Source organism: Oryctolagus cuniculus, chromosome 2 (genome assembly GCF_051225735.1).
Source record: "Oryctolagus cuniculus isolate XC-2025 breed Fujian yellow rabbit chromosome 2, ASM5122573v1, whole genome shotgun sequence".
Lineage (NCBI taxonomy): Eukaryota > Metazoa > Chordata > Mammalia > Lagomorpha > Leporidae > Oryctolagus > Oryctolagus cuniculus.
This window is the reverse complement of record NC_142868.1, coordinates 198248384-198264747: the sequence shown is the minus strand read 5'-3', so window position 1 is coordinate 198264747 and position 16364 is coordinate 198248384. Positions and strand designations below refer to the sequence as shown.

Here is a 16364-nt window from a genome sequence, read left to right as displayed (position 1 = left end):
TGAAGCGAGGAGCCGTTAAAGAACCGTCCAGGGCAGACTCCGTGGCATCAACCCCCACGCTTCGATGCAAGGCCATCATTGCGGCCATCATCGCGGCTCGCTCAGAACTCGGGGGCGGGGTGGGGCGGGGCGGACCACAGCCTGGGAACCAGCAATGCGAGCCTTCCGGGGGTCCGGCCAGCGGCACCCCCGACTCCGCCCTCTGCCATGCCAAGCAGCATCCTGGCTCATGCTCCGTCTGCTCAGGTGCCGCCAAGGAAGCGCACTTATCGCCGCTTCCCTCCGACCTCGAGGACGGGAAGGGGGCCCCCAGCCCCCTGGTCCTGGTAGTCCCCGCCATGCACGCAGGGGCTACCAGGAATTCAGGGCTTCCTAAACTCGGCAGGACTTCCAAACAGGCTGAGAATCCCTGGTGTAGCCAAAAGTTACATGGTCTTAAAGCCTTTAAGTTTAGTACTGTAGCCAGAAAAAAAATTTTTTTCATTTGGGAAGAAATTTCCTAATGGTTAGTATTTAAGACAAAAATGATTACGAATCTATTTTACTACAGCACTACAGCATGAAATGATCTAAGAGGTTCCCAACTTAGGGTAAGAACAGTAGCAAGTAAGTATCCCAAATTCCTTAGCTGGGCAATGAAAGTGTTTCTGACCACTATATAAATAAAACATGCAAGTGAAACAGCATGGAGACAAATTCGCCTTTCACTCTGGAAGATGTCGGTTCCGCTCCCAATGCACGAGCGTCCCCGAGCAGGACGGACGAGCCTTCGACCCCCAGCACCGTGGAGCGGGCTCGGCCCCCACACCCCTGCGGCCTCTGCTGCCAGATGGCACTACTCCCGGTGGACAAAGGGAACGACCCGCCAGACGCCGCTGGCTTCGGGGAAGGTCCGAGGGTTTGGACTCCTCCCAGCTCAAAGCAGGCTTCTGCGTATCTGGGAGTAAGCTCTATTATAAATAGACACCAAGACACATCCCTGACACACTCGAAGGGATGATGGTGTGACTCAGTAACCCATCTGCTTTGGCGGTTTCTGTGTCAGTACGAGAAAAGCAGACTTCCCCAGAACCTCCCCGTAATAAGTGGATATCCTCCAAGGACCCGGATCCCCGAGCCTGCGGCCGGAGACACTGCACAGTGTCGCTGGGCACCGGCAAGTGTCCCCAAAGCACCAGGCGGACCCTGGCCTCCGGAGCCACCTTCTCTCAGAAGGGCCACAGGGTAGCTCAGAGCCGTCTGCCAACTACACAGCTGTCCGTGCGCCTCAGACCTACGACCCCACAGCACGCAAGGCAACAGGGCTGTCATCGCTGTAGTAAATAAAAATCCATGAGTCAGAATAGCATGCATTGTTTTATTATTTCCTAAGTCTGTTTGTACATGTAATGCTTTAGTATTAATTCCACAAACAGTATAAAGAATACTCTCCAATGACATTACCCTGCAACCACACATCTGAAAAGGAACAAAATACTGCCTTTGAGAGAGTCAGGAATTACACAATACCGCAAACTAATGAACACTATAAATATTAAAATGCTAACACTTCCATGTACGTCTATAACATACTGCCTTTTTAAATTAAACATTTGTTGAAAATCGTGCAAAATAAACATTATTAAAATGCTAAATTCCACTCAAACATGCAGACAATGAAACACAAAAGGGCACCCACAGTGGCTGGCCAAGCAAATAATTTAATCAGCACACCAACAAAAATCCATCACGGGACAGCCGCGGCCACGGAGCGCTAACCCCAGGTGCCGCGCCGCGGTGACGTCACGGCCTGCACTCCTGGGGCTCAGCACACTCTGCCGGAGTCCACTCCACGCAGACGAGCTACACTAAAACGACAACAATTTTCAGTGCGTGACGGCCGGGAAGCTTCCAGTCCTCACGCTACTGAATGTGATCATCATCTTAACTCTGCTAACGCTAAACAAACGAATGCTAAACGAAGTCGTGGTTACGTCAGTTTGATCTTGTTGCTACTCTTGCTTTGTTTCATGTTTACAGCCCCTTTTAGAAGGCATTTCCTTCCTCAGGCTCCTCCCCCAGCGTGAACGTGCTGACCCAGGACAGACAGAAGACAAGCGGGCATGGAAGCAAGCATTCGGGCTTTTCCTATGTCCTTGCCATTCACCAGTGCTCCCTGACCTTCGGGACGGAAGTACCCCAGTCGCCCAGGCCCACAAGCATTAGCGCCTATTAGCACAGCGCCCGTCTCCTGGACTCTGGAACCAGGACTCGCACACCCCTGGAGAAGGTTGCAGGAGGCACCGGGGCTCGCCGGGTACCGGCGAACGCGCGGGCAGCCAGGCCGGGACTGGCAGGGAAGAGAATCCAGGGAAGCGGACGCTACGCCCCGCTCCCACCTGCCCTCCTGACAGCTCCTGGGGCCCGGGCACCCGCCTCCGGTACTGCTGACTCACTCCCTTATCCGGCTTTAAAAACACTCTGCCCATTCCTTACTCGAAATGTAAAACCTCTTCGGTAAGCAACGTGTCTGTTACCTACAACGCTGGTTCTCCGTGGAGCGAGCGAGCGCCTCTAGGTTCTGGGCTGCGGCAGAACCCGCGAATTCTGACCTAGGTTAAACCCCTCCCACTTGCTCCACGCCCTGGCTTCTACCAATGACAATCGCGTGTTCTACAAAATGGGCGCCTGGGGACTGCTTTTCTGGGGCGGATGGAGCAGCACGTGCGATCCGTCTCATCTCCGTTGCTTGGGCTGGGGGTCAGGGAGGTCCAGGGAGAGCAGGGAGGTGGGCGGCTCCTCGTTAGGACGCCTCATTGCCACGCCTGCTCTGCGCAGGTCCCTCTCACCAAAGTCCTGCGCGCGTCATCTGGGGTGAACGGTACTACAGGGGGAAGTGCTGCGCGCATGGAGGCGCAGGGCGATGCTGTCGGGAGGTGAGGGGCGCCACTGCTGCCGCCCCTAGAGGATGCTCTCCCGTTCCTCCCCGAAGCCTGTGCTCTCAGAAGAGGCGGCCGCGTGCAGCTCCGAGGACTCCTTGGAGAGCCTCGCGTAGCTGGAACGCTGGCCGCGCTTATGCGCCATGCTCTTTAGATTTTCATTCTGCATGGCGGTGGGGTGGGGGCCGGAACTCGGCCTCAAGATGACCTGAGGGGTCTCCCGCATCCCCTCCATTTCATCGAAATTCTGGTTGGCTCTGTTGGCCGGGGCGCTGTTGTTGTTCAGGGTCACGGTGCTGGGCGTGCGGTTCAGGTTGTAGGCCTTCTGGCACGTGGGCCAGCTCTCTTCCGGGCTGCTGGCCAGCAAGCTGCACTCGGAAGGGCTCTTCTTGTCTTCCGAGCAGATGGACATGCGGGCCAGCGCGGGCTCTGGGAGCCCGCTCAAGCTGTGCGGCAGCCCGCGAGCCGCGCCGCGGCCGTCGTCCTCCAGCTCGATGAGGTTCGCCTTCTCCAGCTGGGCCTCGTCGGCCGCCTCGTTGTGCAGGGAGTGGCTGGGGGAGCTCTCGCTGGACCGCACGCCCGAGTCGGACGAGTCCTTCTTGTCCAGGAGGGCGTCCGACAAGTACTCCTTCGCCTTAATGAAGGTGCGGATCGGCTCGGCGCCGTGCTCCGGCGACTTGGCCGCGCGCTCCGCCTTGCCCGCCACGCCCCCCTCCTTGTCGTCCCGGAGCAGCGGGGTCTTGTCCGACTCCTCCGGCCCCGACTCGTCTTCGTCGCTCGGCAGCTTCTGGTAGCGCAGCCCGCTGCCCTTGAGCTTCAGATCGGTCTGGAAGAGACTGGGCCTCTCGCAGGGCTTCCTGCCCGGGAGCAGCTTACTGCCCGACTGGTCGGACTTCTCGTCCTCCTCCGTGATGGGGTCCAGGGGCGAGGCGTCGCTGGTGGACACCCCCGAGGAGGAGTGGTCCAGGACGTCGCCCCTCTTCATTAGGAACGCCTTCCTCCCGTCCTCCTGCTTCGGCTCGCTCTCCTTCCCCTTGTCTTGCTCGAGATTAGAATGGATGGAGCCGCCCGAGGAGCTCTGCCCCAGGTAGTAGGTGCTATGGGGGGACGACCTGCCGCTCAGCGTGGCGGACCCCGGGCCCCCCTCCAGCTGGGACATCTGAGCGATGTACTCTCGGTAGGCATCTCTATACTCAGCCTGCACCTTGTCAGTGAGCTTCGAAATTTCGATACTGGAATCCTGGGAGTTGAGACTCGAAAGACTCGGAGTTCTGCGAGTTTGTGACTGCGAAGGAAAGGGAGATAAAACACTCTCAGAACTCAGATGAGCAGGAAAAGACAGTGAGCGTCAGCTTGGAAATACACGTAAACAGTCTCAAAAGTCATTAAATACCAAATTCTTTCACAAGAATTCTGGATGACACTTTAATAAAAGCTGTGAACTCATGAGTAATTCTATTAGAAAGCCTTATGTCCATTTTAAAACTATTTTATTGCTAATGTTTAAAAGTATAAAGGCTACATTAACAAAGACCCTGAGCATTTTTTTTTTTTACAGGCAGAGTTAGACAGTGAGAGAGACAGATAGAGAGAAAGGTCTTCCTTCCGTTGGTTCACCCCCCAAATGGCCGCTACGGCTGGTGCTGCGCCGATCTGAAGCCAGGAGCCAGGTGCTTCTCCTGGTCTCCCATGGGGTGCAGGGCCCAAGCACTTGGGCCATCCTCCACTGCACTCCCGGGCCACAGCAGAGAGCTGGCCTGGAAGAGGGGCAACCGGGACAGAATCCGGCGCCCCGACCTGGACTAGAACCCAGGGTGCTGGCGCCGCAGGCAGAGGATTAGCCTAGTGAGCCACGGCACCAGCCAAGGATTTGTTTTTATAACTTTACATTTTTAACTTTTATTTAAGGCAAAAATCAGGTTTGTTGAGAAAATGAATAAATTCCTCTTGGAAGAAGAGATGTAAGACAGCTCAAACACAAAGCACAAGCCATCAGTGTAGGGACCTCTCTCAATTTATGTGAAGAGAGTGTCTCTCAGACTTTGGTCAGAAGGAAGAAAATGCACCGAGAAACGTCACCGGGCAAGCCAGGCGTTTATCAGAGAACGCAGCAGCCAAGAGCCAGCGCTCGGAGAACAGCGGCAGAGGCTGCAGCCAGAGTCAGCCCGGGAGACAGAGAGGCAGTGTTTTCGAAAGGGTAAGCTCCAACGTGACGTTTTAAGATTAAAGTTGCTGTAGATCCAGAAGACCTAACACATGGGGAGTAAAAAGTACGGAAGGGAGAAATGGAAGAAAGAGTATCAAAGGAGTTTAAGAGGAGCCGACACTGTGGCATAGCAGGTAAAGCCACCGCCTGCAGTGCCGGCATCCCATATGGGCGCTGGTTTGAGTCCCAGCTGCTCCACTTCCAATCCAGCTCTCTGCTGTGGCCTGGGAAAGCAGTGGAGGATGGCCCAGTCCTTGGGCCCCTGCACCTGCATGGGAGACCCGGAAGGGGCTCCTGGCTGGAGCAAAAGCCAAGACGAAGACACAGAGGCAAGCAGCGTGCTCCTTCTGCCAGAAGACAGTGTCCAAGTCCCTGAGTCGTCCCCGCCTGGCCGGCCCATTGGCACCACTGTTCTCACGTGCAGCTTGGGAGCACCCCCTAAGGACGCCAGCGTGGGGTCTGCCTTTCGACCCCACCCACCCAGGGGCCCAGGGATGTCCAGGGCCACGCGGCACGCACGCGGCACGCATGCAGCACACACACGGCACGCACGCGGCACACATGCAGCACACACGCGGCACACACACGGCACGCACGCGGCACACACGCGGCACACACGCGGCATGCACACAGCACGCACACAGCACGCACACAGCACACATGCAGCACGCACGCGGCACACACGCGGCACGCACACGGCACGCACGCGGCACACACGCGGCACGCACACGGCACGCACGCGGTCGTCAGCTCTGCAGCCAGGCGTGGAAGAGACACGCCAAACCACAGTGCTCCTGTGAGTTTCACCACTGGGAAAAACATGAGGGGAATTCAAACAATTCATGGAAAATGAGCACGTGCTTCTAATTCCATCTTCCCACAAATTATCTCAAGCCCCTTTGTAGTCATTTTTCATAAAAATGTTATTTCATTAACACGCAGTTTGCTTGTCCTGAAACACAGGAACGAGCGCTCAGCAGTGTCTCAGTCTCCACCCCTAACGCCGTGAACACGGCAGTTCTCAGGAGGGGCGTGGGGGGCCTGGGGGAAGACAAGTCCGGGAGCAGCTGTCGGGGCCACACAGGGCAGGCCGAGGGCTTCCGAGAGACAGAGAGGGCGAGGCCACACTGAGCTTACGTGCCAGGAGGCATTGTATCCCAAGTTGAGGCTCCTCAACTCCAGGAAACGACACAGAGCGTCTCCACCAGCAAGCCCAGCACCCCCACAGTGGCCGGGCCCCGGGGCTGCCCCCCCCCCGACCCCCGCTGCTCTCCGGGGCCCTGGCCTGCTGCTTCCCCTCTTCTCCCCGGCTCCTCCTCATGCATCTCTCACTTCTGCTTCTACGCCTGCTTCTCCAAACCTGTCCCTCCTCTTCCGCGATCCCGTGTGGGACCTGCGTGCGGCAGCGGGTTCAGCCCCTTGCTACACCGCATCCATGGCGGAGTCGCGCTGCTGTTCCAGTCAGCTCCCTGCTAATGTACCTGGGAGGGGGCAGTGCGTGGCCAGAGTCCTTGGCCCCCTGCCACCCAGGCAGGAGACCCAGATGATCGCTAGGCTCCTGGCATCAGCCTGGCCCAGCCCTGCAACCATCTGGGGAGTGAACCAGGGGATGGAATCTGTGTGTGTGTGCGTCTCCCTCTCTCCACCACTCTTTCAGATAAGTAAGATAAATCTCACAAAAACACAGGCAGAGTGTGTACGCACTGCAATGCCAAAGGATGGCGCTCAGCAGAACGTACACCATGTTCTCCAGCAAACACGTCTCAGCCCATTTTTTTTTTTTTTTTTTTGAAGATTTATTTGTTAGGCAGAGTTAGAGAAGGAGAGACAGAGTCCTCTCTCTGGTCTTCCATCCACTGGTTCACTCCCCAAATGGCCACAACAACCCAGGGCGGAGCCAGACCAAAGCCAGGAGCGAGGAGCCTCGGCCAGGTCTCCCGCGTGGATGCAGGGCCCAAGCACTTGGGCCGCCTCCACTGCCTTCCCAGGTGCATCAGCAGGGAGCAGGACCAGAAGAGAAGCAGCCGAGACTGGCACTGGCGCCTGTAGGGGATGTCGGTGCTGCAGGCCGCGGCTTTAACCTGCTGAGCCACAGCCCTGGCCCCTCAGCCAAGTCGTAACAACTCCCCGGGAAAGAGCAAGGCGGAAGTTGACCTTGCACCCCCTAACTGCCACAGCCAAGTCCCTGTTACTCTCCATGCCACGCCCTGCTGCCTTGCTGTCACGGCTCCTAGCAACCTGAGAAACGCCCTCTCTCCTGCCTTGCAAGCTGCTCCGTCCCGACACGCAGGTGCCCCCGCGCCTCTGCAGGGGCGTGAAGCCGCAGCCAGGCGTCCTCAGCGACACACAGCGGCCGCGTGCCCCGTCACGGGAGATGCGCCCGGGGGTCCCACCTGCCAGCTCAGATGCCCGTGGCGCGGGGCCCCCTCGTCCAGGCCCAGGGTGTTCAGCTCCTCGAAGCTGAAGTTCAGCGTGTAGGGAGCCTGGCTGGAAAGCTCCGTGTGCGGCAGCTCCGTGTGCGAGGCGCGCCGGGCGGGCTCGCTGTGGGCGCCGGCACCGCCCGCGTTCTCGCCCAGGAACCGTGGGTCTTCCGGCACCACCTGGTTCTCTGCAGTCCGCATCTCCAGTACCTTAACAGAAGAACAATCGTGACGTCTACACTGATAGCCATGACGTCTACACTGACAGCCGCGCTGCAGAAGCTCTTTCGGAACGTTTCCAAAGAGAAACATCGTGAGGTTACGCAGATGAAGTGAGCACGCGCACGCCCCTAGGTGCACTTCCGGTGCATGCACACATCTGCTTATGTCCGTCTTTAATTCATACTAAAAGGCGCAATGGCAGGAAGCGCTGTGTATACACAGTCCTGCACGCTAACTTACTCGTGCTCGTAATCCTATCACTTCCAATTTTAACTGGAGAACAAGGCACAAGCGGCGTGTGTCGAAGCAGAGCGAGCGGAGCTGGCGCGCAGCAGTGCGCAGACTACCTGGAGGCCTCAGCACAGGCCCGGCTCCCCTCCGACCCCAACCTGGACGCGGGAGCTCAGAGCGCAGCAGGAGGGGGCGGGGGCGGGGGCGGGGACAGGAAGCACCAGGGGCAGGGGCTCTGGCTAAGCCCACCGGGCAGGATCCCTGCTGGCGACACGCCAGAGTGACCAGAGGGCGGTGGGCGCCAGGCACAAGGACCTCCACCAGGGATGGAGGGCGACCCCGGGGGGTGGGTGGGGGGTTCCTTCCAGGGCAGCCGCCAGCGAAGGGCGGGGCCTCGGGCGGGGGGCGGGGGGGGGTGGGTGGGTGGGGGCTGTCCAGTGAAAGGCAGGCCTGGGGCTGCTTCCCCTCAGAGTTCTGCTGCAGCGCCCAGACAGGCAGCGGGTGCCCAGCGCTGCTGCGAACGTTCTCCAGAAACAGGCTTGGATGCAAAGGAAAAACCCAGCTAGCAACTGTTTTCAAACTATGAAAAAGTGTCAGTTTACACCTGTACTTGCTGGTTAAGCCACCTTATACGTGACAACAGAAATGCTATGTGACAACATTGAAGTCTCTTACCGTGCTTCGGAAAAGGTGCCAGTCTCCGAAGTTCATATTCATCTCCTTCTTCAGTTCCTCAATGTTACACTGAGCTAATACACGGCCGTTTATGTTTGCCTGGGTACAAACAGCAACAAGTATAAAGACAAACAAAATGTGAATTATTCTCTCTAGTGATTTTAAAGGCACTCATATTTAGTTTCGTAGAGGTCGTCAGAGAGCAGAAAGGCTGAGTAAGGAAGTGCACTCTCGTGACAATTCAGCGAACACACACTTTGAACGTCAGCCATTCCCTTCTTTCCTAAGACTCAGGCATTCTAGTAAAGCCACTCTTCCGACCACCCCCAGCCAATCCGCCCTGCTGTGTCCAAGACCGCCTGCCCCCTCACGGCTCCAACAAGACGTGCCTTTTTCTGTCTGATCTTCAAATCCCAGCAGGGATATGAAGACAAGCGGCCAGGAGAGGACCGAGCCCTCCGCCCTCCCAGGAGCGCTGGCCACTGCAGCCCGCCCACCGAGCCCCGTCCGCCGAGCCCCGTCCGCCGAGCCCCGTCCACCGGCTGCAGGAGACCACTTCCACCACACAGAATGTCCACCCACTAACTTCCCAGTCCACCGAACCACAGAGAATGATCGCCCACTCTGGGTGTCTTTTTCTCAAACAAGAAAAAGAGCCTTTTCTCTATGAATAATAGATAACACCCCGTTTTCAGAAACATAAAACCCAACTTTACTGGCTGTGGTAAAGTTCCGGAATATCTATGTTTCAAGTTAAAGAAGCAGGTGCAGGAACAAGGCTGTGCCGAGCCCCAGCAACAGCCCCGGGAGGCAAACCAGCGGCTGTGAACAGTCTGCGAGTCGCGGGCAGGAGGGACCCCCGGCTCCAAGAGCTGCAGGAGGAGGGGGTGTGTGCACGGGACAGGCAGACGCGGATACACGGGGACCGTCTGTCAGGAACCGGACACTACCCGAAACCCCTGACTCTACGACTCTACGCAGGCTGCTAACGGGGAAGACGGCAGGTGCGTATGCTCACAATTCTCTTAAGAATTTCTTCGATGCCATTCCTTGAAGCATGCCAGCACCAGAGGCTTAATAATGCACCAATTTATCGCCGCACTGTAATACAGAAAGTGTCACCTGGTGGAAAAATCGACTGAACCTGGGCTCAGCCAACCTCTCTCATCCAGGGCAAGCCCGCCCTGCAGTCCAGGGTCCTGTCCCGTGTCAGGGTCACTGCCAGAATTGCAAGAACAGGGTCTCAGAAGCGGTAACAGGACACAGATGCATCGGCCTCGCAAACCCAAGTATGTCGTTAAATGTGACAGCCTCCTAAGTCCCATGACACAAAAGTGAGGTTCTGGGGGAAACGCAGCAAGTGCAGCTTCCTTTGGTAATTAAGTCACAGAAGGATCACAATGAAAGAAGATGCAACATAGAACGGCCTCCAATCTCCAGTCCCACACTGCAGCGCTCTGTCTCCATCAACGTGGAGTCCCTCGGGAGAGCGAGGAACTGTTTCCATCAACGTGGAGTCCCTCGGGACGCTGACCTCATCAAGGCATTCCTTTGCTTACTGACCCCGGGACCATTCGTTAAAAATTACATTGTACTCTAACTGCTTTGTTTTCTCTTCCCACTTACAAAGGACCAGGTGACAGGGTGACTTCACCACACCAGACAGACTCGCGACTCCCTTTGCTGCTTCCCCACTTGGCAGAGCCCTGTCGGGGCTCTCCCGAGGTAGGGGTTCCTCCCGAGGTGGGGGGTCCTCCCGAGGTAGGGGGTCCTCCCGAGGTAGGGGTCCTCCCGAGGTAGGGGTCCTCCTGAGGTGGGGGGTCCTCCCGAGGTAGGGGCCCTCCCAAGGTAGGGGTCTTCCCGAGGTAGGGATCCTCCTGAGGTAGGGGTCCTCCCGAGGTAGGGATCCTCCTGAGGTAGGGGGTCCTCCCCAAGTAGGGGTCCTCCCCAGGTAGGGGTCCTCCCGAGGTAGGGGTCTTCCCGAGGTAGGGGGTCCTCCCGAGGTAGGGGTCCTCCCGAGGTAGGAGGGGTCCTCCCGAGGTAGGGGGTCCTCCCGAGGTAGGGGTCCTCCCGAGGTAGGAGGGGTCCTCCCGAGGTAGGGGTCCTCCCGAGGTAGGGGTCTTCCCGAGGTAGGGGTCCTCCCCAGGTAGGGGTCTTCCCGAGGTAGGGGTCCTCCTGAGGTAGGGGGGTCCTCCCGAGGTAGGGGGTCCTCCCGAGGTAGGGGTCCTCCCGAGGTAGGGGTCTTCCCGAGGTAGGGATCCTCCTGAGGTAGGGGTCCTCCCGAGGTAGGGGTCCTCCCGAGGTAGGGGTCCTCCCGAGGTGGGGGTGTCCTCCCGAGGTGGGGGGGGCCTCCCAAGGTAGGGGGGTCCTCCCCAGGTAGGGGTCCTCCCCAGGTAGGGGGGTCCTCCCGAGGTAGGGGTCCTCCCCAGGTAGGGGTCCTCCCGAGGTAGGGGTCTTCCCCAGGTAGGCCCCCCCCCCCGAGGTAGGGGTCCTCCCGAGGTAGAGGTCCTCCCGAGGTAGGGGGGTCCTGCCCAGGTAGGGGTCCTCCCCAGGTAGGGGTCCTCCCGAGGTAGGGGGGTCTTCCCCAGGTAGGGCTCCCCCCCCCCCCGGGGTAGGGGCCCTGCCGCGCTCAGCACCTTCCTGATGGTGGCGCAGTACTGAGGCAGCAGGCTCTGGTCCAGCCCTTCGATCTGCTTCAGCTTCTCACACACGGCGTCCACGTTCATCGCGTTCAGTGACGTCGCTGGGCCGGAGGCTGGGCCTGACCCCTACGCAGGTTGAAGAAACACGCGTGTGAAAGACTCGTAAGCCACAGGGCGGAAATGCCCTCAGGGCAGATCTAGCTCGTGCCACTCTGTTACAGCAGACACGCAGCAGAACCACTCCTCTAGGAACACCCACAGACCAGCCCACACCCACTTTCCAGATGGTGACAGTTCACTCTCAAAGGGAAGCTCGCTGCCATCAGGAGACAGGAATTTTAAAACAAAGAGGGAACACTACTGCTGCCCACGTTATAGCTAACGTTTTGAGTGCCTCTATTAAATAAGTAGGTAGCTCTGCAGTTCTATTGGTCACATTGTATAGCCAAGGCATTAAAACTCCCCCTGTAGAACCTGCACAGTAATCACGTATGAAACTGCTGTATTATTCTTTAACACATGTGAAAGTAAATATGCCCTATTAACATCTGTTCTCGTCTAGAAAGAAAAAACAAAATAATAAATAAGGCTAGAATCTAAAACATATTTTCTGAATGAGGTGAAGTATTAAAGAAAGATCTGCCCGTGGCTGAGTACACAGCCACGTGGAGAGGCTGTGATGCACACGGAGTGTGAGAACAGCCACACGAGGAGTCACGGTCACAACACACGCACAGTCACAACACACGCACGCTAGCACCCAACCTGCCCGGACCGGCACCCAACCTGTCCAGTCTTAAAACCTGCGATCTCCCTTGCTCCAACTGTCTGCTTTGAAGAGGTGATGGTGACTCTAACTGCAGAGAGGAGACAGACAACTTGATACAAAGATGGCGTCCCAGCCATCTGGCCTGTCTGCCACTCCACCAGTCGTCAAATGATCGTACCTTCAAGGGTACATGAATTTATAACAGATCTTCTTCTGCCTCTTCTTATCTCTGTCAGGACAAAGGCAGACCGGAGCACAGCCACAAATGACTGCTAGGCATCTGTTAAACAGCCCTTGTAATGGGAACGGATAACACACATTCTTTAACACGAGTGAGAACATGCGCACAGCACGCCCCTGCGTTGTACTGCTCGGGATAAACACAGCTATGGGAAGAGGGCACACTGCACAGACGGCTGACGTGGGAATGCAGTGAGAGAAGTCTTAGCAAGTTTACAGGTGTAACACAGGTCCACAAGAAAACCGCGGACCCACTGCACCACACACACTCATCACAGTTGGCTTAGGGCTAAACGTAAATTTAAAATGCACCACTTAGTGCACGGCCAAGGGTTCGACTGCTTCAAAAATACTAACAGCAAAACACTACCCTTTCCATAATTCACTTTTCACCTCACTATGCATAGTTCCATTGTCTGCCTGGTTAAGTACAGCCAGTATTTGAAGTGCTAACTACCCACAATCTACTGTGGAAATGCTGCCTATGAACTTCTAACAACCACAATGTTGTTTTTTAAAACAGCTTGCTGTGCTGTAATTCACACGCCACGCAGGGTCTCTTCTGAGGTGGGCGACTCGGTGATTTGTAGCACAGTTCCCAGTTGTGAGACCCAACCTCAGACCCTTTCCCTCACCCCGAAAACAACCCCTGCACTCATCAGCGGCCACTCCCCGCCCCTCCAGCTCCCAGCCCCAGCTCCCTGGCAGCCCCTCACCCGCTGTCCATCTCTGCACATCTGCCTATTCGGGACTTTTTTTTTTTTTTCCGGATTTAAAAATCACTCAAGAGGGACAGGCATTTGGCCTAGAAGCTGGGATCCCACGTCCCATGCTGGAGAACTTGGTTCAGTGCCCCGCTCCTGCTCCTGACTCCAGCTTCCTGCTCACGCAAAAGCTGGGAGGCAGTGTGATGGTGTGGTGCTGGCTCGTCACCCACTGGGGGCCCTGCCTGTCCCAGCTCCCAGCTTCAGCCTCCACTTGGATCAGCAGCTGCAGACCTTTGCGGGGTGAACTAGGAGACTGTTAATGCGCCTGGGACAGCCGTAGAAGATGGCCCAAGTGCTTGAGCCCCTGCACCCCATGGGAGACCCTGAAGAAGCTCCTGGCTTTGGATCGGCTCAGCTCCAGCGCTCTTCTATAGTCTGGGACAGCAGTAGAAGATGGCTCAAGTCCTTGAGCCCCTGTGCCCACGTGGGAGACCTGGAAGAAGCTCCTGGCTCCTGGCTTCAGGTCGGCACAGCTCTAGCCATTGCAGCCAATTGGGGAGTGAACCAGCAGATGGAAGACCTCTCTCTCTGCCTCTCCATCTCTCCGTGTAACTCTTTCAAATAAACAAATAAATCTTTAAAAAAAAAAACCATAAAGGAACATTTGCCCAACAAAATAATTACTGGATTATAACTCATAGACAAAACTGTTGTCCATAAATTCATAATTGAATAAGTAAATGGATGAGAAAGAAACACCAATCTCCCTCACTTTTCCTTATCCTATCTATACACTGAATACATTTATGAAAGTAGAAAGGGAACAGAAAAAGTTTGCTGTCCGGCAAACCTCAGAAAACAGCGGCGTCTACCAGGCCCAGCGCCAGAGCTGAGCTCAGTGCCCGGAGAAGCACGGCGGGGGCGGGACGCTGCAGGCATTCACTCGCGCACGCAGGAGCCCAGGACCCTGCAGAGCTGAGAGCGGGCAGCGGCAGGCCTCAGCACCAGGAAGCCCCTGCCCGGCGGGTGCACCGCGCAGGGCCTTCCTAATGATGGCAGCGTCTCCCTCACCACGAGGAGACATCAGACAGTCACACCAGGGACCTCCTACAGAACCAGCTGCTGAGCGCTGAGCCATCTGGGCAGCCGTGAAGGAGAAGGCAAGACTGGGAGAGACTGGGGGAGACTGGGGGAGCTGGGGGAGACAGGGGAGACTGGGAGACACTGGGGGAGACTGGGAGAGACTGGGGGAGACTGGGGGAGCTGGGGGAGACTGGGGGAGCTGGGGGAGACAGGGGAGACTGGGAGACACTGGGGGAGACTGGGAGAGACTGGGGGAGACTGGGGGAGCTGGGGGAGACTGGGGGAGACTGGGGGAGCTGGGGGAGACAGGGGAGACTGGGAGACACTGGGGGAGACTGGGAGAGACTGGGGGAGCTGGGGGAGACAGGGGAGACTGGGAGACACTGGGGGAGACTGGGAGAGACTGGGGGAGCTGGGGGAGACTGGGGGAGACTGGGGAGCTGGGGGAGACTGGGAGACACTGGGGGAGACTGGGGGAGCCTGGGAGAGACGGAGGAGACTGGGAGAGACTGGGGGAGACAGGGCAGACGGGGGAGACTGGGAGAGACTGGGGGAGATGGGGGAGACTGGGAAACACTGGGGGAGATGGGGGGATATGGGGGAGATGGGGGAGACTGGGAGAGACAGGGCAGATGGGGGAGACTGGGAGACACTGGGGGAGCTGGGGGAGACGGGGGAGACTGGGGGAGCCGGGGGAGACAGGGGAGACTGGGAGACACTGGGGGAGACGGGGGGATATGGGGGAGATGGGGGAGACTGGGAGACACTGGGGGAGATGGGGGAGACAGAGGAGACTGGGAGAGACTGGGGCAGACAGGGCAAATGGGGCAGACGGGGGAGATGGGGGAGACTAGGAGACACTGGGGGAGACTGGGGGAGACAGGGGGAGACGGGGGAGACTGGGAGAGACTGGGGAGACAGGGCAGATGGGGGAGACTGAGGGAGACAGGGCAGATGGGGGAGAAGCAGCAACAAGAGACAACTGGATTGAACCCTGGACCACAGAAACTACACCAGCGGCGAACACGGAGAAATCGAAGTGAAGTCAGTAGTTTAGTCAACACTGTTGAACAAAAATAGTAGTAACTGAATTTCAGTTTCTGCTTTTGGTAATTACACTACCGTTAAGGACGATGCTACCATCAAGGGACTACAATATTTTACATCTTTCTTTAGGCCTAAAATTATTCTTAAAATAAAAGTTGTTAAAAAAAAATCCCCCAAAGAACTTTATTTCTGGTGGTACTGATAAGAATATATACTAGACATGGACCAAATTAAAACTTGTCAACCTAGGGTGAAGAATGTAAAATAGGAAAGCGTATGTTATTCCCATAGAGAATCTGTGAAGCCAGCAACAGAATCATGCTACCAAAGGTGCTGGCCTTTTAATGCAAAAAAGCTTCACATTACTTTCATGATTCTTTAAAAGTTTCACATGTTATCAGCTGAAGTAACTCTCTCGTTGGGGATTATGTAGAATATACAATTTTCTATAAACATATACACGTATATATACATAGAATCCGAGTGACTGGAACGCTTGGCAAGGAGGGACAGACACACGCTGACAATTCCATCCACACACTCCTCCAGCTCCGTCAGAACTGTAAGTCCGTCCCCGTCCTGAGGAGGGACGGATGGCAGTCACCTGACGGGCCTCTTGTAAAAAACATTTTTATTCTGATTTTTAATTAGCTTTTAACAGATTCAATGTGATTTATAGATAAAATTCTCAGGCCTTTTGTAAAATTATCATGTATAATGAGATCATTCTGAAACCAAATGAATCTTATAACCAAAATACTGATTTTGAATGGAAATCTCAGAAAAAGAAAGAATACAGAAGTGATAAGGAAACAGCAAGAAGCATATTCAGTAATTCAGTAAATTCTTAACAAACTGACACTCTGAGAATACACAGGATAGTTTAAAAGATAATACTTTCCTTTTTTTAGGGAAAGGGTTTATTGATAGTGAAATCGACAGACCGGAGGGAAGGGGCGAAGGAGGAAATACAAGATAATACTTTAACATTTACCATGCCTTCTACGTGAAATTTACCTGTTGTAAGAACAGATCATTTCAGCAAAGTGATTTGATAAGTCAGACTTAATGAGAAACACTTTCTAACTCAGAAAACTAAATGCAGTTAATGTTAGTTTGTTTAAACTATTCAACATAAACTTAAAAATGCAAAATCAGATTTTTTCCAGGTAAAAGGTACCAAGACATTAAGCCTTCCTTGAGG

General features: G+C 55.8%; 1 protein-coding gene across 6 annotated transcripts in view; it reads right to left on the bottom strand.

Moving 5' to 3' along the window:
* Positions 1 to 1343: 1343 nt before the first annotated feature.
* KIDINS220 (kinase D interacting substrate 220) overlaps positions 1344 to 16364 on the bottom strand; it is a 101779-nt gene continuing 86758 nt past the window's right edge. For all 6 annotated transcript variants that reach the window (XM_008249999.5, XM_008250001.5, XM_008250002.5 and 3 more), the window contains 4 exons: positions 11309 to 11440; positions 8673 to 8771; positions 7518 to 7754; positions 1344 to 4203 (listed from right to left, as the gene is read on the bottom strand). In XM_008249999.5, the coding sequence (XP_008248221.3) occupies positions 2941 to 4203; positions 7518 to 7754; positions 8673 to 8771; positions 11309 to 11440 (1731 nt within the window). In that variant the 3' untranslated portion in view covers positions 1344 to 2940. The remainder of the gene's footprint in view (positions 4204 to 7517; positions 7755 to 8672; positions 8772 to 11308; positions 11441 to 16364) is intronic.